Raw genomic sequence first — 27,135 nt, forward strand, 5'->3', positions numbered from 1 at the left:
TTTCTTAATGTGAGTTCATCAGTGGGGAGATTTCATAGTGATATCAGTCACTTAAACGTTTTAATGGTAAATTATGTTTTCCAGTAAAAATGTTAAAGTTAATATGCATCTCACAAAATTGTTTCATTTTTTCCCATTTTCACTGTTTCATTAAGGAACATTTTTATACTGAAATAAATGAGAGAAATTGACTTTTTATGGCTATCCATAACATTTTCTGATATATGGCAAAACAACATCCAAAATTTCCTTTGTAAAGACTTTTGCTTCTAATATGTACATGAAAGGAAATAGAAATCTTGAATCTGACTTTATATTAAATAATATTTAGTAATAAATGACAATGTCTGTTCTGTTTAAGCAAATTAGTGTACTGTATGCACTGTAGATGGATAAAATTGAGTTTGTAAAGCAAAAAAATAGATGCTTTATGTAAGTAATCAAATTGGGAAGTTGCATGGTAGCACTTTTTTTTTAACATTTATGTTCCTGTCGTGCTTGCCTGCAATTTGGTCCATAACAGAGTGATCTATAATAAGACATGTTGGTGATATGTAAACAGCCTGGTTTTTAATATTATATTAGAGCAAAGAGATTACTGTAGTGACACTATAATTGCAGCCTATGTTACAGGGTAAATTTAGCACCACATGACTGGAAATGAGCCAAAGCAGATGGCGGATTATAGTGGAAGTTATAAATAGTGCAGGGCCGTTTATCGCAAACAGTTGGACAAATACAGATTGTTTTTTTTAAGGTGAGAACACAGAGGCAGAACATATTTTTCCAATCGTTTCACTTCCATAACTCATTATTTTAGGTTATGGGAATAAAACCATCCAACATACGCAGTCTAAATGAGTCTATTTGCATATTTCAGGATACCATAAAAAGTGTGAGACAAAAAAGAATGATTTTAATTTATGTAATTAACTGGGGTAGTTTTAGTTTGATTTCTATTCATTGGAATACTCACCCTCATCACCTGTAAATATATTGACGCGTTCATAAAGATCCTTAATATGTGAGGGTGGGGAAAAACGTGCTTAAATTAAGAGCATGATGGGTTTTTCTTACAAGTACTTCTCGCACACACACTGATGGGACTTACACCCCAATTTGCTGGAAGCTTAAAAAGTAAACAGGAAAATCCAGCATAAACATTAAGGAATATTTTGAAGTGTTTCTGACTATGTTCTGTGTGTATTTGTACCATTTGATTGGGAAACAGCATGAAGAGTTTTCCATATAAAACAGAGACATTTATTTACCTAAATCTATTACTTATTTTATAGAAGTTGGAGATGGATCAGTAGTAAATCAGAGCTTTGAAGAAAGCATCATCAATTATTTCTTTGGCCTTAACGGTAGTGTTTGCAGATGCTTCACATTCTTAGCTGACCGATTCAGTATGACAATGCAGTGAAATAAGTGATGGTGCAGTTTGAAGACGTTTCACCGTGATGCACCTTTTCCTAACTGGAGAGTTTCCGATCTGACGTGAGGCCTCTCTTGTGACTGCACAGCTGCATTCCTGTAAACACTCCGGCTGCTTATAAATCTGCTTCACCCACTCGTCCCCCCCATTCTCTCTCAAACACACGCATATCAAAATAAGATAAACACCATAAAACTCAAAACACACTTGGTCACTTCCCACTCCCAATTCATTGCTATTATTCATTCGGGAGATGACGCAGACACTTCCTGTTATATTTTCTTGCAGTTTTTAAAAGTATAATTGGAGGGATGAATGGAAAAGCAAACAGCACACTCGTCCACATGTGACGAAGCAAAATTAGTGTTGTGCTCCGGTCAATTTTCACTACAATATTTCAAGGAAAACTATGAAAAGGAAAGAATTGCTCCAATGTATTGTTGTGTAATCAAGGTATTTTGAAATATACTGAGTATATGTGATGCTCTATCTAATCAAGAAGTCATGAATTGCAAATTCCAAGCAATACTAAAAATTCCTCACATAAGGAGGTTCTGTAAGGTGTAGGGCTTCAATTAATATGAACAGAAGCAGTTGTTTAAATACTAATTCATATCAAAATGTGTTCTGTGCAAAAAAAGACTAAAATTCAGGTGTTGGTAAATATTGTGATTAAGTTGAGTTAAGTGATGAAATCACTGGTTAACATAATTATGTATACATGTTGCACACGTGCATGATGCCTCAGAAAATACTTAGTCCACTTGAACCTGTGGGAGTCCAAAAAAACACAACTTTACAACAACTCTTACTGTAAGTGATCTGAGAAGTCCATACACAGTATGAGAGCAAAGGTTTTCCCCTCAGCATTCAATCACACTAATTATGTAGAAATGTCTGACTCATGCGGTCATGAAGTAGGACCTCCTTCTCCAAGCTCCTTTATAAGGGCCAAAACTTGCTCCTGGAGTCACTAGTGCACAGTGGTATATTTCTTATTTAATATTTATTTATTTTTTTCATCTTTGCAAATCTATTTATTTTTATTTATCTCTTATTTATTCATCTCTTTATCTTAAAGCTTCGTCAATCTTTTTTTGCCCAAATGCCTTTGTTTTTTCACCTGTCTTCTCTTCTCTTAATCATTCCACTTCCTGTCTCTCTGTCGTTTTATCTCCCTGACTCCAACCCGCTTTTATCCTTTAATAATCAAGTCAGAGAAGTGCATCTTTACACAGGTATTTAAACATTTTTTCATTGCAGCAATTCACAGAATAATTGAATGCATGCGCAAAAATACAAACGAGGCGATGTCACTCTTATAAAACTCAAATGTTTCTGATTACTTTCCTTCATTGCTTCTTTTTGCAGATAACCACAGACGTGGGATGTATTTGCAGATGAACATGGATGGGAGAGTCACAGGAAGTGATGCTCAGACACCTTACAGTGAGTATTAGGAGGATAAGCTCGCAACAGATTGCATATTTGGCACTGACTTCCATCCACAAAAGACAGTGGATAATTTGAGGCCTATGTACAAATCTAATTTTTATTATCACTATTTCTGTATTTTCAGGTTTGCTGCAGCTGAAATCAGTTAAACCAGGCCATGTTATCATTAAAGGACCATCATCATCTCTTTTTCTCTGTATGGATAGCGAAGGCAATCTGAAAGGGCAGGTAAGCTATAACACCGAAAACTGATTCCTCCTTTTTTGCATCACTTTCTATCAAATCTTAACAATATTTTAACACTATTTTCAGAGTCACTATTCAGAAACCAGCTGCACCTTCAGAGAAATGCTGCTGGCTGACGGATACACCCGTTTCATTTCCTCACAATATGGATTTCCCATGTCACTGGCATCAAGACATTCCCCAGATCGACACGCACTTCCCTTTACACGGTTCCTACCACTGAGGAATAACTTGAAAACGGATAGCGTATCTGAGCAGATGCCAAACAATCAGAGACTTTTTAATGTGGACTCTGATGACCTTCTTGGAATGGGTCTAAATTCTATGGGCAGTCCTCAGTTTTCTATGGACAAATAAAAGAATGAACTGCACAGACTTCTCACAGACTTCTCACCTTTATATATGTTTTTAGATTCAGCCTGTAAACTTGATTTAGTTTTGAAATGAGTAGCTTTCTGTTATTTGTTCTCAACATGTTTTTGCGGAGGCAATACTAATGTAAGTTATTTATTTATTACTATGTATTGTGCATTTCAAATTGTTATTTATTATTTTTTTTACATTTCAAAAACTGTAACTGTACTTTGAAATCATGTTTGTAACATTCTGCTGATTTTGACATGTGATGTTTCTGAAGGTTCCCTAACACAGATGTGCTGGGGAAGCCCAAGAGGTTTCTGTTTGTACAACTCAAGTGTGTTTATCTTATTGGGGAGAAATTCTGAATTAAAACAAACATGATATAAATATTTGTTGTCAAATTTGTCATGAAAAGATTGAGCAACCTTATTAAATGGTTCAACAAACCAGAATGTACTTAAAAAAGCAAGCATGTATTTACCAAGTACACAGACCGGGAAAGTAGAAGTGGGAAAACAAGCGTGTTGAAGTGAAAGCATGAGCACCCTCTGGTGGTACAAAATCCAATGAGAGGTAGACCAAGTGTGTGGGTGTATGTTTTTTTCAATGACTGTAGAAAACATGGACGATGCGACAGCTCCCCAAAAATAAAGCCAAAACGTCTCTATCGTCTTTTTTTTTTCACAGTTATTGTTTTTTTGTGCCTAATGAAATTTTGCCTCGTCTTTGGCCAACAGATTTTCTCAGTTTATATCCCCCTAAAAAAAAGTTTTATGTGAGTTTAACAATTTATATTTTGATTTATTTGATTTTTTTTTGTAAGGTTTAATTATTCTCATTTTATATCAGTTCTTTTTTTTTTTTCATTGTGATCTATAAACAGACATTGTAAATGCACACTTTCTTTGTTCATCACTTCAGGCCTGATTGCAGGTGACCGTAACAGTGATTACATTCCCTATAAAGATTAAAATAAGTGATCACAAGATTTGTATTTCATGCTATTTTCCATTATTATAAAGTAAACATAGAGTTTACTTGAGGAGTTGTTTGAAACTCAAAAAGACATCTACTGTCATCCAAGCATTGCATCGCTGACTAATCTATTCCAGCAGACAGGGATCCATTGTTAAAGACAATGAAAAAAGGTTTATTTTAATCTACACTGTAAAAAAAAGTAATATAAAAGTATTCTACTGTGTATTTTACAGTTTTGTAATGTTTTTCTAGAATATCATTAAAATTACGTAGACTGTGATTTTACATTTCAAATGTAAATTAACGTAAAATGACTGTAAATGTAAAAGAACATAATTTTCTTGTTTTTGCATATTTACATTGATAAAATGCATTCACAAATGTATCATAATTTCACAAATATTTATCTGTTATTTGAAAGATTAAACTGTTAAATTCAAATGTAATGCTATGGAAAAATATATAAAATAATTCTCATAAACTTTTTTTTACATCAAATAATTATTATTATTAGCGTTGTTTAGGGCGAACGTGGCTCAAGAGTTGGCAGTTTGCCTTGTAATCAGAAGGGGTTTTTTTAGGATTTTTTTTTTTTACAGTGTACTTGCCCTTTACTGACTGTTAAGCTAACATCAATAACACAAAGTAAAACACATTATTACAGCAGTTTACACAAGTGAGGTAACATAAGCACACATACCTTCCATGGATCATCACTGTGATGTGTTGGAAAGTCTTATGTGTTCCTGTGAATCTGACAGCAATGTTGTTGAAGGTATTGCTTATAACAGCTTAGTGGCTCTTGGAAAGGTCAGGCATGGACACACAATAGTGAAAACAGAGCCGCAGTAGACTAAGCTAGCAAGGATTGTTATATTTCATTTTCATAAATAACACTGCTGTAATAGACCTTTTCTTAACTGTTAAATACTGACTAAAAAAACAACACAAGGAAACCACAAAAAAACCCCAAAAAAAACAAAATGGGAATCTTAAGAAAATTATTAAAATATAATCTTTATCAAAAACACTGAATGCATTAATCAAGCAGATAAATACAGAACATTTGCCATGGCAGTCAAATCAATTATTTAACACAGGCATTTTAGGTAATATATAAGCCAGAACTAAAAAAAAAAAAAAAAAATCAAATATGCATACATTATACTTATAGAACAATATTGAGAATGTGAAAGGTGTTGTATGAGAGATCTTACTCTGTCCTCATTGACAGCTCAGCTGGTATTTGGTTGAGTTCTGAAAAGATGTGACATTCATATCGCCTGTGATCTGTCTGCTTTCATTTCAAACTTTCAGGCACAAGTACTAAGACATTATAGTTTCAAGACACAAGACATTCAGGAAGTCATCTCAAACACAAGCTGACAGCATTAATAAATAAAAGCTTGTATTTCATTAATATCACAACCCTGAGAATGTAAAACTTTTGTCTTTTAAACCAGTGTTATGCAAAAGTTGCTTTTCAGTGACATTTGACTGGTTAGTGTTCCAGCAAATAACAAAGGCAATATTAGGTTGTCAGGAGGTATATGAGCATTAAATTGAAATGACACAAACTAGCATTTGTTGGTTCACTAGTTTGTCTTGCCAGGACTTCAGAACCTTTAAATACATTTTTATTTAATTGTGAATCATGAACTTTTCTTGCTTTTATGATTTTGTCAAAGGATACAAAACTTCCTCCCTAAACTTGAGTAACCAGTGGTTCCCTCAGATACATGTTTCCTCCCTTGTACTCTATACTCTGTCCTGTACACAGTCCACCAAGCAAAGTCCCATTTAGAGGGCTGCAAATACCTTCACTGGCATAATAATCTCCCTCTGGATCCTGGCCATCTTCCTCAAAATCCTCTCGTTCAGCCTCCTCATCCTCCCATAGGCCAGTTTCGACATGAGTGTACTCACTTCGGTCCTCGCATTCAGTCTCTCGATGGTAAAAGTAGCTGAAGTTGGACACAATGACAGGAACAGGCAACGAGATGGTAAGAACACCAGCAATGGCGCACATAGAGCCCACCATCTTGCCCCAGACTGTTGCAGGGTACATGTCACCATAGCCTACTGTAGTCATGGTGACAACTGCCCACCAGAAGCCATGTGGTATACTGACAAAGTCTGTTTTGTTGTGGTCTGCTTCAGCAAAGTAGACAGCACTGGAGAAGAGGATGACGCCAATAAACAGGAAGAAGATAAGAAGACCCAGCTCTCGCATGCTTGCCCGCAGTGTCTGACCAAGAATCTGGAGGCCCTTAGAGTGACGAGACAGCTTGAAGATCCTGAAGACCCTCACCAGCCTGATGACCCTGATGATGGCCAAGGACGTGGCTGGAGAGGCATCATTGTCTTTGACCAGTTCTGTTCCCAGAGTGACAAAATAAGGCAGAATAGCACTGAAATCAATGATGTTCATGACATCTTTGAAGAAGTGCATTTTGCTGGGGGAGCAAGCGAATCGCATGATGAGCTCAAAGGAGAACCAGCATATGCACACAGTCTCCACCATAAAGAAGGGATCGTGGAAAAAACTTGATGCAGCAGGCATGTTCTCAGACATGTTCTTTGCTTGGGAGTGATGCTCCTGCGTGAATGACACAGGGTAGACAGGAAAAATGTAAAACATACTTGTGAAGTTAGAAGTAAAAACAAAAGATAATTTTAAAAAAAAATCAAAAAACACCTAAGTAACAAAAACATTTGCCAGCACCTTAAAATTAACAGGATGTGTCTTGATTGTTTGATCAAACTAAAAGTGCATAAGTTACACACACAAAGTCCCACAGGATTTGTTGTAAATCAAACCTACATCTATTTTCTAACTACCAATAAAATACATTTGTATGTCTCTCAGCTGAAAATGTGTAGAAAACCCATGGAGGCGTGGGGAATACATTCAAACTCTACACAGAGATGTCCCAGCTAACCAGAACTGTCTTGCTCTAAGGAAACAGTGCTAACTACAAACTACTATGCAAAAGCATGGCAAAAAATCTGGGAGGTAGCCATCCATAGAACAGTGAACTAATTTTAATATTATATGGATTAAAATTAATTTAAAAAAAACTTTAAGTTTGCTGGCAAGATTTGTTACTTTTGATAGCACCAGGTTACCTGTTGTGACCAGTCTTTTTGCTAAGCTTAGTTAAGCTAAGCTAAGTGGGTCGCTATAGCTATATATATATATATATATATATATATATATATATATATATATATATATATATATATATATATATATATATATATACATATATATATATATATATATATATATATATATACATACATATATATATATATACATATATATATATACATATATATATATATACATATATATATATATATATATATATATATATATATATATATATATATATATATATATATATATACATATATATATATATATATATATATATATATATATATATATACATATATATATATATATATATATATATATATATATGAATGTGGTATGCATTTTATAATCTAAGTCTTCCTAAAACATATTAAGTAAACATATGTTCTTTCAAATGCAAAGCTGTTACTGTATATTGTGCTAGTATTTTACTTTAAAAAATACTGCTGAGTTAGGTAGTGTTTGATACATTAAACTACAGTATGTCGCCCACCATGCTATTGGTTCTTACATTTGGCAGCATTGCAAGTGTTTGGCATCTGCACTTTTCCATTCAGCTATCTCTTCTGGTCCACCTGTCATTCCATCATGTGTGCCACTTATTATTATAACACTGCATATTCAAGCATTGGCTGGTGGCTATTTAAAACATCTTATACTAAACATTCAGTTAACAGTATGAAATTGGATTGCATGGATTAAAATAGATGTGTTTAGTATGCTGTAATGGGTTGTGTGGAATATATATAAAGCTCAGAGTAGACATAAACTTAGTGTATTCCTTATGACTTTCAGTAGCAGGTCAGTGACAGTGTTTATTACTAAAGGTGGACATCTATGTGTTGATTCGCTCCAAGGGCTCTCCTAAGACTATATTTAACCAAGTGAGATCTCTGAAGAGAAACATGAGTGTCTACTTGCACCACTCCTCATCCATCTCCACCTTCATCGCTATTCCCATCGCCCTGGCTGCCGAGGCCGTGTAACATTGCCAGTGCAGTTCAGTGAGTGTACCGCTGACTCGAACAGGAGGAGGTTACAGTAGTTTCCTGGCAGCTGCCTTGTGCAAAGGAAGTCTGCCACAGCACAGCAGTCCTGGAGGAATGTGTTAACATGACCCAAAACAATGCAGCTCATCCTGTGACACCTTTTAGTCTCTGGTTCTAAGCCACCTGGAAGGCCTTGGCTCACCTTTGCCTATATGTATGGTCACTTGTGACCTTTAATTAACACACTTAACTGTCTTCTCGGGTCTGAATATGCTTCCTATTATTTGTATTCCAATACCCACCCATTAATCCCTGTACCCTTTAACACTTCCTGAATCCGAGCGTATCAAATTTAACAGCCGACTAAAATAATCACGCCATAAGCTCTCGCTTGCTCTGGTCTGCTTCCAGACATATTGGCCAATAGTATCCTATGTCAGTATTTTTCCTCTTAGCACACTGTAGTACTCTTCTAGTGTGTGTTTACCTAAACAACAGCTTACCAAAGTATTATGTTTCCTTTGACCCAAACAATCACATATATTTCATTCAAGACTTTACAACAAGATTTTGGGTTTCTCTTTTAGTGCCTTGATACCACCATTTTGTCTTTCAGGTAACCCTGCAAAAACCATCCATCTTTCACACCTTTCCTTCCCAAACATGAACTTGAATTAAATTTCCAACCTCTCTGTCATGTCTGAGGTCAGGAAGTGTCTCCAGGCAGAAGATGACGATGGACACCACGATTACCATCACACTAATGATGGCGATGATGCGTGCACCCGATGAGGACTCTGGGTGCTCAAACAGCATCCACAGTTTTCTCTGGAGTCTGTTGGATGGCAAAGGCCTCTCCTCTTCTTTTGGAAAACCTTCGTCCTCCTTGAAGCGGTTCATGATGTCCTCTCCGAGCTCATAGAATATCAGCTCATCCATGAAAATATCCAGGGGTATGTTTGCAGGCCTCCGAAGCCTACCCCCTGACTGGTAAAAATACAGAATGGCATCAAAGCAGGCTCGATTGCGGTCCAGGAAGAGCTCATTTCGAAGTGGGTCAAAGTAGCGTGACCTTCGTCTGGGGTCGCCGAGCATGGAGTCAGGGAATTGGGCTAAGGTGCGAAGCTGAGTTTCATAACGCATCCCTGATACATTGATGGCCAGTCTTTCACTCAGTGCCCATCCATTCCTCCATAGAGATCCTGAGCGACGCTTTTCTTTCTTCTTCTCTTTCTCGTTTCCCCTGATCTCCTTCTCTCCTTTCTCCTCACTGTCGAGCTGGTCCTTGAGATGCTCGTCCTTCTCCCCATCGCTCTCTTTCCCTCTGCCTTCTCCTTCACTGGACTGTGGATCCCTGCTTTCCATCCCTGTTATTATCCTAACCGAGGGAATGCTGCAAACCACCCTCTTGAGATTTTGAACACCTGGACTTAAAAGAAAACCTGTTTAAAACCAGAGTGATTATTACATCAGCGAAATAGGTTTTCAGTTGATAAGCATTAGCAGCAAAGGACTAAAGAGGGGAAATTGACATTTCATGACAGATTTCATTACATTAAAAGTTAATTCATGGTTTTGTTTTTAGATGAACTGAAGGCAAGACAACAAACAATGTTAGTACCCAGTTAATGAATATAATTTACTCACTAAGAAAAACAGCTGGTGGCAGAGGCTAATGACGGGGTGAAAAATCACATTGTTTGTTTCCTTCGGCTCATCAGGTTGTCTCTCTTCCTCTCTATCATCGTGTCTGCCTGTCACAAGCACAAAGCCCTTGTTTGGCTATCTAACTTATCACACAGAGGTTTAACTCTGATCAACTTTACACAAACTGTACTTCCAGTTATTTGCTCCGGGAACATCCAGGATCTCTCCCTGTCCCTCACTGCCTCACGTTGTCTGCCTTCAAATTTTGGGGGGAATGCTGTCCTGTTGAAATTTGATCTGTGCTGGACCCCTCCACCCCCTTCGTGTCCCTTCCCTCCATTTTAGCTAGGGGGCATGTCAACCTTCAACCTCCCTATCAAATGTCACCTCTGCATGGTATTGCCCTCTCTAACAAGCATGGGCGTGTGAATGACAGAAAACCCTCACTGTTTTTCATTAAGTCGAAATGACTGGATTTGAATGTGCGTAGATTAAAAACCAGAACTGTGGAGTTTGAGCGTCATAGAACGAACATATAGAAAACATATTTTTAAAGCTTTCTAATTAATTCCATTTTCTAGCGTCTTCAGTAGGCTCCTCCAATTACACTCAAACCAATGCTGCAGCCTGAGATTGGGGTGAACTGAAATATGCTGCAACAAAATTCCATGTTAAATTACAATAAACTACTTGGATCTGTTTGGCAGCATGAAATTGTTATTTTACAGTATAACTACCGTAATCAACAACAAATGTGTTGTAGTTACTAAGTTGCTCTAAATATGTTTTCCTTTTTACATCACAGTCATTTATTTTTACACCAAATTTAATAAATTTTGTAGTATACAAAAATGTAAAAGCACAATCACTTGAATTTCTTACAAAGCTCATATTAAAAATTAACTTTTGACATATCTTCATTTATGTAAATATTATTAGGGTTGATTTTCACAAAGTCCACCACTAAACTATTCCACAAGTTGGCAAACACAAATGAAATCATCATCCATTATTATTTTATTTAATACATCTCGTGCTTTTGTTATTTTTATGTACAAAAATGTCTTCAGTGACACAAACCTAATGTTTGTGTCACTGAACCTATTAGGTGAACTGGCTCACATTTTTCTATTTGTGGAGCGGCACAATAATAAATTATTTACCAGTGTAGGTTTTATTTTGCTATATCACATATTCACCCTCATTTCACAGATAATGATACTTTGAGTTCAAAGGAAATTGGACCCTTGTCTGCCTCCATCACCTCTAAATCAGGATCAGCCCCCACCAGACTCTCAATCTGTTGCTGACGATAGCTGTGCCACACAACAGGCTTCATGGGGGGAAAAAGAGCTACCGCCTACACCTTGGATCTGCTAGTTCATGCAGTTGGGTGGAAAATCATTCAAGTGTCTGTGACAACTTACAGGGGTACAAATACGAGAAGAATATTATTAAATTTGTGGATTTTTATTTTTTTGGACCGTCATGACTGTAGAGAGATAATCTACTAGAAACAATCAGATTCAAGCCATTGTTACATTTAATGACAGGGCTGTCTTCTGAGAAGTCATTTGTTACCCATAAACAAAAAAGAAATAATATAAAACTATATTAAAATAGATAAATTTGCCCTAGAAGAAGAATACCAAGCTGTTATTGTTTTTAGTAATGTGTCACATATTGTAAAGGACCACAGATTATTTCTAACTGCACACACAATACTTGTGATGTTAACCTATCTCTACCAAAGTGGATTACTACTATGTTTTACCACCAGAGGGAGGTGATGTTTAGGCACAAAGGAGAAAAACTGAAAAAGGCCTCTGCAGACATTTCTAATAGCTGTTGGCAAAAAAAACAAACTGCCATCCGGGCTGATATAATACACTGTCATTTGATCACAGTCTGCTTACTAAGAACCTGATGACCATTTGTTTTACAAACCAATACACTCAGGCATATACAGATACAAATATTTCAACGCTTTGTGAATATAAAGTATCAATAAAATGCAAGAGGGAATTCAGCTAGATTTTTTGTTTTGGGTTAAAATTTTGGAAATCAATCATTTTGTGGTATTCTTGGTGTTGCAATATTCATCATAACCTGATTGCTCCTGGTTCTATATAGTGCCGTATAACTCTGCTGTTCGTGCAGCTATGCAGCACAGTCATTAAATCTTGTGACTCCCATGGGATGGCTACACATAACCACTACAATTTCACAACACAGTTTGAAACCGACAGTTGGTAACCATGAGTAGAAAGAACAGCCAATTCATTAGACCACATTTTTATTTCTTAGCATGTGGCCCTGCACCAGCTTCACTCCCTTAATTTTCCAAGCAGCAGTAGTGCAAATGTTATGCAGTAATCTTGTTCCACTACGCAAGTTTTCTTTTAAGAGGTTTGGTTTCTAAAGATACTTTCTCCCGGTAACAAATTTTACTCAAAATGAGGCTGCTTTGAGTTAAAAGTGATAGAAACGAGTACTAAACCTAGACAGCATATAAGACAGACGTAGCTTCTGGGTTGGAAAAATTAAGGCACTGCAGGAGTGTCTTAAATCTGCTTTCTGTCTACAGGCTACTAGATAGGTGACTGTGACTGCAAAAAAGACGTACAGTCCCATATTAGTTTATTTTTTAAAATATTGTTTTAATTTTGGTCATATGTTGGTTTTTTTAATGAAGAGTTGTCTGTGATATGAATCCACACACTGAATATTTCTTATCAAACATAACTCATTAGCCAATGCGTGCGCAGTTTCACAGTCAGACATATTCCTCACTAGTAGTTTTTTTCTCTTTAGCAAGCCAGATGACAACGGAAGAAACACTCACCTCAAGGCTTCAAAAAACACGACCTCAGAAACCAGTGGGTACCATCATGGTAACTACATCCATCTTTTATGCTGTCCCTGATGTTGACACAGACAATGGCTAGCTATTTGCTACTTGACATCAGCTAAATTGAGTTGCTGCTTTCCGAAGCATTTAGCGAAATAAAACAGTGTGTCTTATTGTTAACTATAGTAAAAGCCCCTCCAAAGAACTTAGTTAGTAGTAAGTGAAAACTTAGTATCTGTCAGTTAGTTTGCCTGAATTAATGGGTGTTTGCCTCTGTTTAATGCACACATACCAGTATATGGATGTAGGTTGCTAACAAAGCCAGCTAGCATTAGCTGATAACTTAACAGACTGGCTCTTCGTTCAAATATGGTCACTTCGAGGTAAAAAACAACAACAACAACAGGCACGTGACTAAAATGCTTCAAAATGGCGCTTCACAACCAGGTTTCTAAATATCTGGGTTTTTTTCTTCCAAACAGTCCATAGTTCAGGTATAAAATATTACAGGTAGTAAGTAATACACTTTATTGCCAAAGATTTCACATTCATCAGTATAACTTGAGTGATAATTCCATAGCATTTAATATGATGTTGGCCCACCCTTTGAAGCTATAACAGCTTCAACTTTTCTAGGAAGGCTTTCCACAAGGTTTAGGAGTGTGTTTATGGGAGTTTTTGGTGATTCTTTCAAAAGTGCATTTTTTAGGTCAGATGCGAAGGCCTTGTTCACAGTCTCCACTCTGATTTATCCCAAAGGTGTTCTATTAGGTTGATCTGGACTCTGTGCAAGCCAGTCAAGTTCTTCGACACCATACTCACTCGTCCATGTCTTTATAGACATTCCTGTTCCTCTCATTTTGGAACAGGAAGGGATATGTTGGTATCCAGTGTCAGGAATATTATAAGTTACAGTTATCTGATATCAAGCTGGGAAGATAGCACTTAGAGTACATCCTCAATCTTAAATATCATGACACAGTTACTGCTGACCTCAAATTTATCGATTGCCATTATGTGACTGTTTCTCAAAGTAACAGTTACTGACTTAAACAGAAACTTCTTGTAAATGCTGGCACTGATATACACCATGTCCTTCCAGTCATGAATTCAATGTCAGTCTCCAGTTTCTTGGACAGCTTTGCATTTCACTGTGTTCTCACTTCATATCAAATTATATCAATCACTTTATTGTGGTATCCTGTTCCCGACAGGCTGATAAACAGTGTTAACTGTGACAGTCGGTGCAAAATGTCACTCTATCAGTCATATTCAGCCGGTGTTCACAAACGCCCACATTTGATCAGAAATCTTAAACAGACACACGAGTGGTGTTACTTTTTCATTTATTTTGAGTTAATTTCAATGATTTTAAGCAATTTTAATGTCTCTGAAAAAGCATCTCATGACTTTTAGTTTGTTATTCATTCAAGCTGCTATGAAGATTGAGATTCACATTAGATCGCATTGACATTCATACATTATAAGTCTCAATAGTAGAAATATGTTCAATTATGACACTTTATTGATATGTTTCTATTTTTTCTTCAAAATATAAAAAGATAGATCATGAACATTCCATTGAAATATACTTTATACAGTTCTTGATGAGTTGTTCTTTGTTTTACAACATTTCAAAAATAAAATCCGGCATAAGTCACAACCAGATAATCCAGTGACCACCTCTTCGCCCCATTCACTCTCCTACTTAGACTGCAGTACAATGGACTAGTACTTAAGTCTGTTTTAGACAGTTTGATAGCTTCTAAAATGAATATGTCTTCATCTTTGGATGCATAATGATACTATGTACTGTTAGTTCAACGTATATTGGGTATGACTTTGTATTAATCATTATATTTCTAATTAAAATAAGATATATGATATATGTTAGAAAAATGTAGTTAGTATGATAACATTGATAACAACTCTGTCATTATTAATTTGTAAAATAAAATATTTTTCAATTAGTGTGATTGCTAAGTTACTCTATGGAAAACCATAAAGCCACTACACATTGCAATCATCTAAACTGATGACAGAATATCTGTGTCTCAGGGAGCATACAGTAAGTGTCTATCAGTGGCATTCGTGGTGCAAATTGCATACCGTGTCCTCAACTTAAAAAAGAAAAACAGAAAAACATATTAAACATAAACGAGCATATAAAGAAAATGGTTACCACTGAGTATGTGTCATCCAAGGACCACATGACACTTTCCCAACACCTGCAGATGACATGTCCACATACATAATAGTCATTGTCACAACAGTTGCACCTCCTTACCATGTAAAGCAAATTTGTTCTTTTGGTTACGGTGAGTGTTTCTACATGAAATTTATAACATTTTTAACAGATTGTAAAAATAAAACAGACTTAGCACTCTCAACATTGTAACTCATTCTCTTCAAACGTGTCTAAATCAAATGGCAGTATTATGCATTGGAAAAGGAAAGACATCTTTTTCAGCCTGGCATTGGCAGAGCAGCCACAACGTAGAGAATGAAGGAAATAAAGACTGTAACCATGAAAAATAAAAAGAGGAAAAGACACTACTTGGCCATAAAAACAAAAACAGCTGGGTGAAGCACAAGGTTTTTGCAAGTGTGCGCACCATTGCAAGAAGTTTACCTCTGAAATATTCATAAACATCTTTGTGACCATCAAAGCCATGGTAGCTTAATGCCTTCCAAAATGGGAACTGAAATTGTGAGTTTTTAAAAGATACGCGACCAAAAAAGAAATTCCATGGACCATTTAATGCAAATAGACAAAAGTTCTAGACCCTGTAAAACCAGTGTAGACTCGACAGAATTTTTGAAGGACTTCTACAGTCTACATCACACCACTGAGTCTCATATTCTGGTGAGCCTCCAACTGCAATGTACTAGGAATGGACAAAGAACCGTGCAGCTGCCTGAGCTAAGCCCTGGACCAGCAGGGCCTGAAACTCACTTGGAATACCAAGACAAGGATGAGGGGCTTAGAGAGCACTCAACAGTGACATTATTTTTTACTTATTACATCATTATCAATCTCCCCTTGGTGGACACTGGTATTTCTCACCCTTTCGTTCCCACTTTCTGACATCATTTTGGAAGCTCTGGGTCTTTTTGATTGGTACTCACATGACTGTGCTGTTTGTTGTAATAAGCTGCCAACTAGCCAGCTGGATGACGATAATCATGGTAAGTGACGAATGCAAAGACCTGACCATCTAAAAAAACGAAGACGAGCTACCTCTACACACTCATGCTGACACTGCGAGTGTGAGTAGTTTTCAGTTGCCTCTTGGAGGAAGACGTTTCTGCTCTACAACACGGCACAGTGTTTATAGTTATCAGGACTGGATTCATGACAAACAATGATAGGAGGCTAAGGGAATATGTCAAGACTCTGTTCCCCCCCTTGAGAGATTATCAAGTCATAATGCATGCGTTTGTACACATCACTGTGAGGTGTTCACATTATCGTCGTCTATATACTAGGATTTTTTTTTTTATCTTAGAAAGAAAATAGCAAAACACCTACATCCAAGCACATCATTGACACACCTGAGTCCTTAAAACCACACAAATTTTGGAATGGCAGTTGGTTCCATGCAAACCTGATATCTCCGACTATTTGCCAATATAGTATCTTTCGTACTGTTATTGGTCTTTATTGGATAACCTACACATCTACTCCCATGTTTCTATGAATGGAACAGAATTGCCTATCCTAGCAAAATCCTGCCATGGGACATCCAAGGCCTTTATAAATCTCTAACACTGAGATTTTAAAGATACTCCAAGGACTCAAGGTTCTCCATTTGACCTGCTACAATCTTGTGACAACTACTGTATTATTGCCAAAGAAAAAAAGCAAACTATGAGTAGTATTCAAGCTGTCAAAGTTGTGGTATGGAGTGCTGCTGTTTTAGAACTGCTGCTGCTCTTGCTGCTGCTGCTACGTAAGTTGTGCAAATGAATCAAGGAGGAAAACATGGACCTAACAAAAAAACAAAGAACATCCCAGGAAAGAAAGCCTTTGCGCAGGTGCTATAGGCAAAGTCTTGAACGACCACTGTTGACTTAGAAGAGTTAAAAAATATACTGCTCAGTGCATTAGAAAATAAAACAGTGACAGAAAAGGTCAAAAACACTGGAATGACGAGTGTAGGGCAGTAGTAGCAGAGAGATTTCATCAAACAAAACATAGTTCAGGGTGTACTTTGCAAACATACATGTTTCAATATTCACATTTTTTTTAACTTTTCAAAACAAAATATAGCTCTTCTCTTTCATTATAATCTTTTTTAAAACATTAATTGCATATAACATTTTTTTTAATTAATTTTATATATATTTTTTTGTATCTCTAGCACCCTTGTCTTCAACTAAGGGCTTGCAGAAAAGACAGTCATGCAAAGTAGTCATGCTGGTAAACAAAGTTACAAAAATGCATTATCTTTTTTTCTCCATTTGTTTATCTCATCGTCCATCCTCCATCATCCCCATGTCTTTGTAGGTGCAGTCTGTCATTGCTCATTGTCTTTCAGAAAACATTTTCTCAGTGCTTGTGGGGTAAACAGCTTTGCACACCCCTCATAGCAGATTATTTTCTCTCCGTATTTTTATAGGACTTTGACTCCATTTCTTGATGCCAAATACTCAAATCACATTTGCATCTGACTCTATTTTTTCTGTCATTCTGGACTTTTTTTCTGCTCAGAAATCTCCTCCAAAGTAATGGAGAGTTGTGGATTTGTTTATCAAAATATAGATTTGTTCTCTTTGTACACTTCCGCGTTTGCTCTACTCTTGGTCCACGTCTTCTGGTTTAACTCTTCGCGTAAGGGTCCCCGAAATGGGCCATCTTTATCTTGACACTTGCCCGTGAAATCGTTCACATCAAGGGCAAGCGAGAGATGGGGCAGTATGAGTCCAGGGAGTGCTGTGCCTTGACTCGCAGTGACAGCCTTTGTGTTGAGGGAGAAGATTTATCTGATTGGTCCCTTTCAAAATAACATTGAAATTACAACCACTGGAGAGTGAATTAAAAACAGTTCTTGTAGTGGTATGGTCTTATTTGTCATTCAGGAAGGCTGCTATCCCTTGATCGATGAGGACTTCACCTCTCTTTACTCCCCATGGCTGAATGCTGAGTCAGTCAGACATGGGAAAATATCCTATATGTGCAAATCAGGATAGGGATAGTGGCAGTTTAATAAGTAAGTTCTATTGGGCAGTGAATTGTAGGGCAAGTATAAAACTCAACCTTAATGGAATATTTCCTCAATCTACAACACATTAAAGAAGGTCATTCAGCAAGTGCATGCTACAGGACCTTTGGGCAAGCCCATGTCAGTACATGAGAGATAAAGACAAGTCTTTTCTCACTATTTTGTTGCAGTGACTGTTTCAGGTGAGTATAAATGTACAGTAAATGCCATATGTGACATGTTTGAGCAGATGCTACATGTGCTTTGTTTACATGTGCTTCACACTTGGTATAGTTTGTAGTTTTTTTGATATCAGTGCTGTGAGGAGGGCAGTGTTTCAGTCAGATAAAAGTTAATGGAAGACATAGATTCAGTGGCAAACATACTATACACGTGCTAAGCTTGAACAAGGGACCATATGGGTGTAATATATATATATATGTATACATATATACATATCAATATATATATATACACACAGGGTCCCCCAAATGGGCCATATATATGTATATATATTTATGAATATATATATAAAATATATGTGTGTGAATGCCAGGTGTTTTAATGAGTAAGACCAATCCTTTGTCTCTCGTGTACTCGTTTTTTGTTTTTGTTTTTTTAACTGGAAAAGGAACCCAAGAGGAAAATGACATCTAAAAGATCCCTTGAATGCATAAATTCCTCTCTCTGTGAACGGTTGATGAGTTAAGTCAAGTTATTTCCCAGCCAACAAATGCTACAATATGTTAGCAGAGATGCTACATTGTTCATTCAGTCCCGTTGAAGACGTGTTTTTTTTTGTTTGTTTGTTTTTTCAGAAACTCAAAGTTGCTCAGTTGTTCAGTACTGTAGATAGCACTGAGTTGGTCTTCATACAAGATGGCGAGTATTAGTGTCAGAGAGATGTCATCTGGAATGTGAACTAAGGGGTCCTTTTTTCTCCCAAAAGTGTGTAAGTGCAATGCTCAGTCAGTTTGCCAAAGGAAAGGAAAAGAAAAGGTCAGTCAGACAGCTGTAAAAAGTGTGGTTGGAGTTCCGAGAGGCTGCTTTGGTAACAATGTGAGGAGCAGACCATATGATTTTTTAATTCATGATTAACCTCTGGTCTCTCTTGTCACCCCAAAGATCTCCTTTAAACTGTCCATCCGTGTCACACCTGTCGTTATGTGGCTCCCGCCGCAAATTTGTGTTTACCAGTTATGGACTCTTCATTAGAGAGAGGGCGAATGCTAGAAACTTAACACTGTAAAGAAAAGAACAGAAAGCCATTAATATCAGGTCCACAGAGTTTGTGAAATAGTATGCACAGTAAAACGTTATAAACAAACTGATTAATTTATAAAAGTGCTTAACTGATATAAACCAGTCTTAGTTGTAAAGTCATATTCTGAATGTCAATAATAGGGACTTTTGTAATCCAGGTTATTAATTCTGTTAATATTATGTAGAATAGGAAAATAATCAAGGATTGCTATTACCTGTAAACTGCAGGTTAACAGTGTCAGAATGAGGTTCACACATTTAAACTGTAATGACATCTACAACAAGCTACAAAAAAACCAGTCTGTCTCATAGATATGTACAGACAGTAACTTTGCATATAACTTAAGTTCTGCAACTCTGCACATAAAACATGAGTGTAGAGGTTGCTATTTTTAGTACATTCCTGTAAAGTCCCATTTTGACAAATTGCATTCTGCATTTGTGATGTTAGCTGGATCCCCTCCGTTGTGTCAAAGGAACAATGTCGCAAGGAGCCAAATATGGCAAACAGGATGGGTGGTGAGTGAAGACTGTGTCATTGCGGCACGCACCACAGTTCTCTAGCAGTCACTGAATATATTACTCTGGGGTCTATGGTGAAATCACAGATGCAGAGTGCAAGTACAAAGTGGACGTATAGGAAGCAAACTAAAATGACAGCGCTGCTGGGTGTGGTCCAGAGCTGCACAAGGAGATAAGTGAGATTTAAGTTGGGATAGATTTTGCTTATTATGGGCAGAGTTGCTGTACTTTTTTGTAATCACACATTTATAATTTATACTCAGGTATTGGTGACGATAAAAATGACAGCTGACATTATTAAAAAAACAAACAATAGACTGAATGAAACTTGCTACCAGCCAACTGACCAACTTTGCACTTCAACTTTCAGTGAACACAGCAGTCATTGTTACATGAGTGAGTTATGCACAGAACATTTCAAAGCACAGAACATTTCAAAGTGAGCAGGATTAGGGAAACTCTAATCAGTTCTTCACTAGTCTGTGTAAGTGCGTGTGTGCAAACATTTTCATTTGAATGATTTGTATACTTCACGGAAAAGGACATTTTTGACATTTTGACACATGGACACATAGAAACATACTGAATGCCATTCATGGAGGTTTTCACATCCACAAAAGTATTATTGGACTTCAGATTGTGAGATTGTGGCATTACTCCCAGACACAGTTTCAGGGGTTTAACACCTACCCTTAAGCTACACTTGAAAACACAGCTACTAATTCCAGAAAATGCTTGTCAACAACACCACACTATGAAGTTCATTCATTTAACAAATCTAGCAAATTTTGTGATGCCATTAAACATCTTTCAAGAAATAAAACACTTCTGTTGTGGTCACACCAGCAAACATTAATGTACAATACAATTATCCATTGTTGATGCTGTATAAGCTCTTCCTGTGGGTCCTTCATCTCTTCATTTGACTTCCTTCTTCTATCAGTATCCAGTAGAAAGGTGCCAGACAAAAAAAACCCAAACAAACCAAAAAATAAAAACACAGCACAGTAACTAGGAAAAGTCACTTTTGCAGTAAATGTAGCTCACAAGCTTACAATTACTGCTCAGTACATCTTAATTTAACCAAGACATTAAGTGAAGTCACTGAATTCTGTTAATATCAATAAAGTATTTTTTTTACATGTGTTAAATGCAGACATATAACCATTACTGTATATGACTCTCTCCTATTGTCAAGTGAGAGTTCCTATGTATGAATATAAATATATAAATTAGCCACTATTGGACAGTAAAACAATATTATTTGTCTGGTCATAAATTACACTTTAATATCTTTTTCCTCAATTTAGTATAGTTATGTTTGCAGACATCTTCCACAGCCTTAGACTCATACTTTGTGTATTGCCCAAAAATACACAAAAACACAAAATACACAGCGCACAAAGTTGAAGGAGGATGAGATTCGTCGTTATTGCTTTGTTTTCTTTTTTCATTTTGATAGATATTGCAATAATATTGTTATTGTGAAAAATCTGACATTGTGACAGCCTCATTTAGGATCTGATGTTTTGGGGACAAAATATGCAGTTCTGACTGTGCCTTTGTCTTATTCACTCATTTCCACACAACATAGCTACGAAGCTATAAACAGAGCATAAGTAAAAAAGAACAACAAGAAATATCTTTAACATTACACAAATAGCAAATACAGGTGTCTTTGACATTATTCCTATGTTCTTATATTGCTCCAGCACTTTACAAATGTAAATATTACTGCCTGATTTGTTTAAAGGGTGGTGTATGCATTATTTTAATGCATACACCACTAGTTATATTATATATTAGTTATAAATCTGATCCCTAGGGCAAATTCGAGGAACAGTTTAACTAATTTTTCCGCTGTTGGGGATTGACATTGTTTGTTTTATTCTGCTATGTCCAAGACTTTGAGATTTTATTCACTCATCATCCTCTTAATGGCCACTACAAGTTAGTCTAACTATCTTGTTATGCACAATAGTGACACACACAGGCGTTTAACTGAATTCACAGTTTCACTTCCACCCTTCTCAAAGCACAAAGTTCAGCTTCATTCTCTTCCTTTCTAGAAGGTTTTTACAATACAGTCCTGCATATTTTCCCACAAAGCTGCACATTTATCAAACGTTTTTTGATACATTAGTCGTGATCACTGAAATATTCATACTCATTGTACGTTTATATCGATTAACATAAAGCACATGTACTCAAATCAGTTCTTATCAAAGCAAATACCGAACTTACACTCTGAACCTTCTTTCAAGCCATCATTACAGGTCACTGGATAATTACATAGATTTTAAAAAAAAAAACCCTAATCATGTGATAACAGTAAAGAAAAAGATAATAAAAAAAAAATGCAAACATACCTCAAAAGTATGTATTTATAACTGGAAACCAAGTTTGTGCATGGGACTTTTAGGATTTTTAGGGAAAGCCAAACATCACTTTACATGCATATGAGATCAGAATCAGTGGTTATGGAATTTCTTGCCCTCCCCTCATATGGTATACATACATAGGTTTTGGCTTTAATGTATATGTAGATACAGATATGTACATATTTAGTAAAAACCACTGACCTATTGAGCATTACATCAAAGGTCTAGCTAGTTAAATCTAACTTTAAGTTAAGCCTACATGGGCCTCATAGAGGCACTTACAACATACTGCCTGTTTCGTTTACTTAAACAATGGGTGCTTTGGAGGATTCTAGGTTATTTGCATTTGCCACAACTACTCGTTTCTCTTTTTACTAAACATATAGTCAGTCGATTCAGAGGCAATACAAACTGAATATAAACAAATGCAGTACTCTTGTAGTGTTAATGTTAGGATAAGGTTGTGTGAGGTGTGGTACTCCCCTCATTCGCTGTTAATCAGTTAAAGCATTCAAGCAAAACAATCCCCTGCAGACATTGTAAATGATGGATGGACATGTTCTTTTACTGTAACACAAATTTACATTCTACACAAAGTTGCATAACATCCGAAGTCAAAGCATCTGCAAACTATAACATCCACAATGGGGATTTTATAGATTGCGTAGACATTCTATGATAATACAGTACAGTAAGTGGGCACAAAAAAGGTTTAACGAGCACTGAGAAGCGATGTGAGCAAACCTTATAGTCCAAAAGATTTGCTTGTGTGGACTAAGAACATCTTTGAGCATGTGATCTAGACCAATCAGTGATTCATTTCACTTCACAAAAGACTTCTCTGTAGGATAAATTAATTGAAAAACCTATCCCAGAGTTTTCCTATCTTAACTGTACAAGTCCAGTTTGACATTTTACATCAAGTATCTATCAAAAATGCTTTCATTCACAGGAGAACTAAATCTCGGCATGCGGTTTCGGATATTTTCAGACAACACTAAAATGTTGTAATTTTCTGACATCATAATCATGAAGTGAATCAACCTAACGCTACTTTGGTCTGAAAATATATGCGATGGCCTTCAAAACCAGCAACGGATGAAGCCAGGCAAGCATTACTTCTTACAGTGCCTGAATGTCAAATTCTATCCTAACGCAGACACTAAAACATCATTCAAGGAAAACATTCAAGTGATGTCACAGCTTTCATGTAAACGCTGCATATCTAGGTTCACAAATATAAGGGGTCTGGAAGCATGTGGATAGTAAGACTTCAAAACAAGTATGGAAATACTTTCCTTTTACAATTGTCTGTAAAAACTAGTTCTGAAGCATTTTGATTTTTTATTTTTTGCTCTCTTCAGTCTATGTTCCTGTTGGTTAAGAATCCTATGAACAATTTACAACATTGTATTATTTTAATAGTTATTTTAGACAACCAGTGGCATTAAAATGTCATTTCTTGCCATGAAATACACAGTATTCATGAAAAAAATACAAAATCATTAAAAAACTAAAGCGATTTAAAATGACAGCCTGGACATCAAAAAGTCTATATACTGGCTTGAAATAAAACAAGAAAAATGGCTCGTGTCATCTGAATAACGTTTGTACATTTACAGCTGGTATAGCTAAATCAATGATAATGAGGAGATTGCCTGCTAAGTCTGTGCGTGTTTTAGATTAAAAATATATCTGTGTATTTACATATGTATGTGCACAGCATGTTTTCCAGCATTAACGTAATGTTGCATGTTTATTGCATTCGTGAATGTGTCACTATTTTTAAATCGTTTTTTTTGTTTTGTCTTTTTTGCTTTTGATTGAGATTGCTGAAGGTAAAATTATAGCGACAGCCCACCTAAACATGATGGTTTATTTGAAATTATTAAAGAAAATGTCAAAAAACCCTTCAAAGCATAAATGGTGAGGAAGAAATTAATTAGATTTAGAAAAAAGGAAGAGGCAAGTTTGATTAGGTGGTCCAAGGTTTTCATTGTATACTTGTTTTGTAATATTATCTGTTTCTGATGCCGAGACACAAGCTTCAAGAGTGAGCAAATTAACAATGATTGTTAGTAAAGTGCTTGCATTTGATTTGACTGTATAGTTAATTAAGTAGTAATCCATATCTGACATTGTACATTTGTTCTAATCTTCTTGTTTATAAATACTTTGCATTTAAATTTCTATAAAACGTTTTAGACCTACAAGTGCATATTTCATTTATATCACTGTCCTGATTATACTTCAAAGGCCAACTCAGTCATTTGCTACCATAAAACAGAAGATTTTGCTCCTTTGCCAAAGGCCATTTCAGAATAACCAGTTAGCATGCGTTGAGCCAAGCAGTCCCACTTATATGTAGATATTTGAATGGTAAAATTTCTCACATATCACCCTTCACTATAATTTGTTATCAAAAAGCTTAAAAAAAGACCTTGTGAATGTCTGCCTTACTGGTATAAAGATTTGGCTGACATGTGGGTAGATTTAAGGTTTAGATTTTGCTGTTATGTGGCGATTATATGATAGTGCATTTGAAGGAATATTACAACGCAATGCAAAATAATCCAGTGGAACAATATAATAATTGGGGAAATAAATTAGCGTTACAGGGAAGTAAATATGGAAAGCAATAAAATCTGATTTTTTAAGCTATTTTTTCTTAAGTTAATCATAAGCCTTAATTTTTTTTTCAAATCAGTTAAAGTGTCTAATGAAACAATACTTTTCTTTGTTAATGAGTATTGGCTTATCTATATTAGACATCTAGAATAACAACAGTAGCAAGTGGATCAAGTGAATGTGCAAGCATCTAACAAAGGATTAGACAACGAGACAATGATCGTATGTATTGGCTCCTAACAGCAATACAATATAAGAACTATTATTTTCAAGAGACATGTTCACCCTCAGAATTAGATAGCTCTTTTGGTACAATAAAACACGTATTACTTTCATTTGTTTCTGATTTTGTTGACATCCCCTAACTTTGCTGTGTAAACTATCAGCATAAAGTGCCCAATGACGTCACAATAATGAAAATGAATTGAGTGTTAATTGAGACTTACATAGGATAAGTTTTTTTTTTCAACATTGTGGAATGCTTACGCGGCGCTGTGTTCACTCGCTATATATTTATTATATTATCTATATATTTTTCTTTGTCTTTGGCTAAATAAACTAAATTACACAATATGGACAAAAGTACTAAGCCACTTACGTATAACACTTACTGGAGCTGCTTGACTATGACTTGACCATTTTTGTCCTGATGTTAATACCAGAGGAGCTGTGGAGGTTATTGACCTTTATGTGTGACCCTGCTTTGTGGCCACATTACAACAAAACAACTTACAGTTGATTATGGACTATCTTGGAGGGAAGACCTTTCACTGACTGACTTATTGCAATGGTGGCATCCAATTACATTTTTTAGAAGTGGAAAAAGTCTGTTGAATGAGAGGCAAAATGTCTTAAAAACTGTTTAAAAAATGTGAAGGATTTTATCCAGCTGTGGCAATGGCACACGTGAAACACCTGAATTCAAAGATTAAGAGATGTGGCTCAGTAATTTTGTTCATATCATGTATCTTGCTCCATGATTATTTCACTGTATGAGTGTTAGGAGTCTAAGTTAGTTTGGTCCAGAATTCGCAAAAATATTCATCTGAAAATGTAACTGAGCACATTTTTATAACACCTTCTTGATGCATGGCACTATTTTATTCACTAAGCAGCCCCAATCAGTTTTACATTACTTGTAATTATTTAAATAACCACTTATCTTTAAAGCTAAATTTTGCATTTAACTCCACCTAACATGCTTCATAAACCATTTGATTCACAAGACAAGATCTCATTCTTTCTACATTCGAGTTCATTGTATGTTATTGCTATTGTATTTGCATGGCGTACAATGCAAATGGAGGCTTCAACGTAATTGGTCCATGGCTAATCTGCTGCATCTCTTATCAGCCAATCATTAACACAATTTCTGCTACAAAATGGAGGGGATGGGGGAACGACAGCGCCGCAGAGGTCCTGGAGCCTCATAGGTCTCAAAAGGCGGGCTAGTAATAGGAGCGAGTCGCAGTGCTGACCCAGTCATTCCCGATATGTTATTAAGACTGCGAGATTTTTCATAGCCGGTTGCTTTAAGACAATCAATATAATAATAAATCAGTTTAATAAATTGTTTGTATTTTTTTTATGTCATGTGCGAATAAATGGAAAGAAAATCAGTGAAATGTTTACAGATAATATGAAAAATTCCCATATGCAGAATGTTTTTTATGAAGGTTTCATAGTTTTGAAACATGAACATGAGGTTGAAGATGTTAAAAGTAGGAATTAAAAAAAGAACCACAAAAGTGAAGAGAAAAGAAAATGAAGGATATTAAATGAAAATCATAAAGACATATAAAGGACAGACAGACAGAGACAAGACAGACAAGACAAGAAAATGCGAGTTATGATATGCCTTTTTTTCCTCAAAAAACATAAACGCAAAAGATTTGTAGATATTAAAAAATTTAACACCAATAAACAGGCCATTGCATAAATTACCCAACACCTTGTGAACGGTAACGTCCGATGTTCAGGTAATTTGGACAACTATTTGGCCAAAACCGC

At 36.0% G+C, this 27,135-nt stretch overlaps 3 protein-coding genes across 9 annotated transcripts in view; 1 reads left to right on the forward strand and 2 right to left on the reverse strand.

Annotated features, from left to right (window-relative positions):
• The first annotated feature begins 2,809 nt into the window (after positions 1–2,809).
• Positions 2,810–3,603, forward strand: fgf21 (fibroblast growth factor 21). Its single transcript, XM_004571376.2, has 3 exons — positions 2,810–2,887; positions 3,018–3,121; positions 3,206–3,603. Exons 1-3 carry the CDS (start codon positions 2,827–2,829, stop codon positions 3,494–3,496), a joined length of 456 nt encoding a protein of 151 aa, XP_004571433.1. The 5' UTR covers positions 2,810–2,826; the 3' UTR covers positions 3,497–3,603.
• Positions 3,604–5,479: 1,876 nt separating this feature from the next.
• On the reverse strand, positions 5,480–10,521 carry LOC101485524 (potassium voltage-gated channel subfamily A member 7). The gene is made up of 3 exons (XM_004571377.4): positions 10,277–10,521; positions 9,317–10,071; positions 5,480–7,076 (listed from the first exon to the last, which is right to left on the reverse strand). Exons 2-3 carry the CDS (start codon positions 9,992–9,994, stop codon positions 6,183–6,185), a joined length of 1,572 nt encoding a protein of 523 aa, XP_004571434.1. The 5' UTR covers positions 9,995–10,071; positions 10,277–10,521; the 3' UTR covers positions 5,480–6,182.
• Positions 10,522–14,456: 3,935 nt separating this feature from the next.
• The window catches only part of LOC101485985 (voltage-gated potassium channel KCNC1), a 55,161-nt gene continuing 42,482 nt past the window's right edge, over positions 14,457–27,135 (reverse strand). For 4 of the 7 annotated variants that reach the window (XM_076887429.1, XM_004571380.4, XM_076887427.1 and 1 more), the window contains one exon: positions 14,457–19,574. Coding sequence is in view for 1 of the 7 variants with exons in the window: in XM_004571381.5 (XP_004571438.1) it covers positions 19,561–19,574 (14 nt within the window). In the remaining 6 variants the exon portion in view is untranslated. Of the gene's footprint in view, positions 19,575–19,809; positions 26,656–27,135 lie in introns of those variants that run through there. The other 3 variants (XR_013099854.1, XM_012924730.4, XM_076887428.1) reach the window with 3 other exon arrangements.

Source organism: Maylandia zebra, linkage group LG8 (genome assembly GCF_041146795.1).
Source record: "Maylandia zebra isolate NMK-2024a linkage group LG8, Mzebra_GT3a, whole genome shotgun sequence".
NCBI classification, from domain to species: domain Eukaryota; kingdom Metazoa; phylum Chordata; class Actinopteri; order Cichliformes; family Cichlidae; genus Maylandia; species Maylandia zebra.

Bases quoted from the DNA above. Each gene is read 5' to 3' on its own strand.
- LOC101485524 (XM_004571377.4), bottom strand. From the start codon at position 9,994: ATGGAAAGCAGGGATCCACAGTCCAGTGAAGGAGAAGGCAGAGGGAAA. The intron at 7,077-9,316 runs GTTGGAAATTTA...TCATTCACGCAG, and splicing joins ACCTCAGACATGACAGAGAG to GAGCATCACTCCCAAGCAAA.
- fgf21 (XM_004571376.2), top strand. From the start codon at position 2,827: ATGTATTTGCAGATGAACATGGATGGGAGAGTCACAGGAAGTGATGCT. The intron at 2,888-3,017 runs GTGAGTATTAGG...CTGTATTTTCAG, and splicing joins TGATGCTCAGACACCTTACA to GTTTGCTGCAGCTGAAATCA. The intron at 3,122-3,205 runs GTAAGCTATAAC...CACTATTTTCAG, and splicing joins AAGGCAATCTGAAAGGGCAG to AGTCACTATTCAGAAACCAG.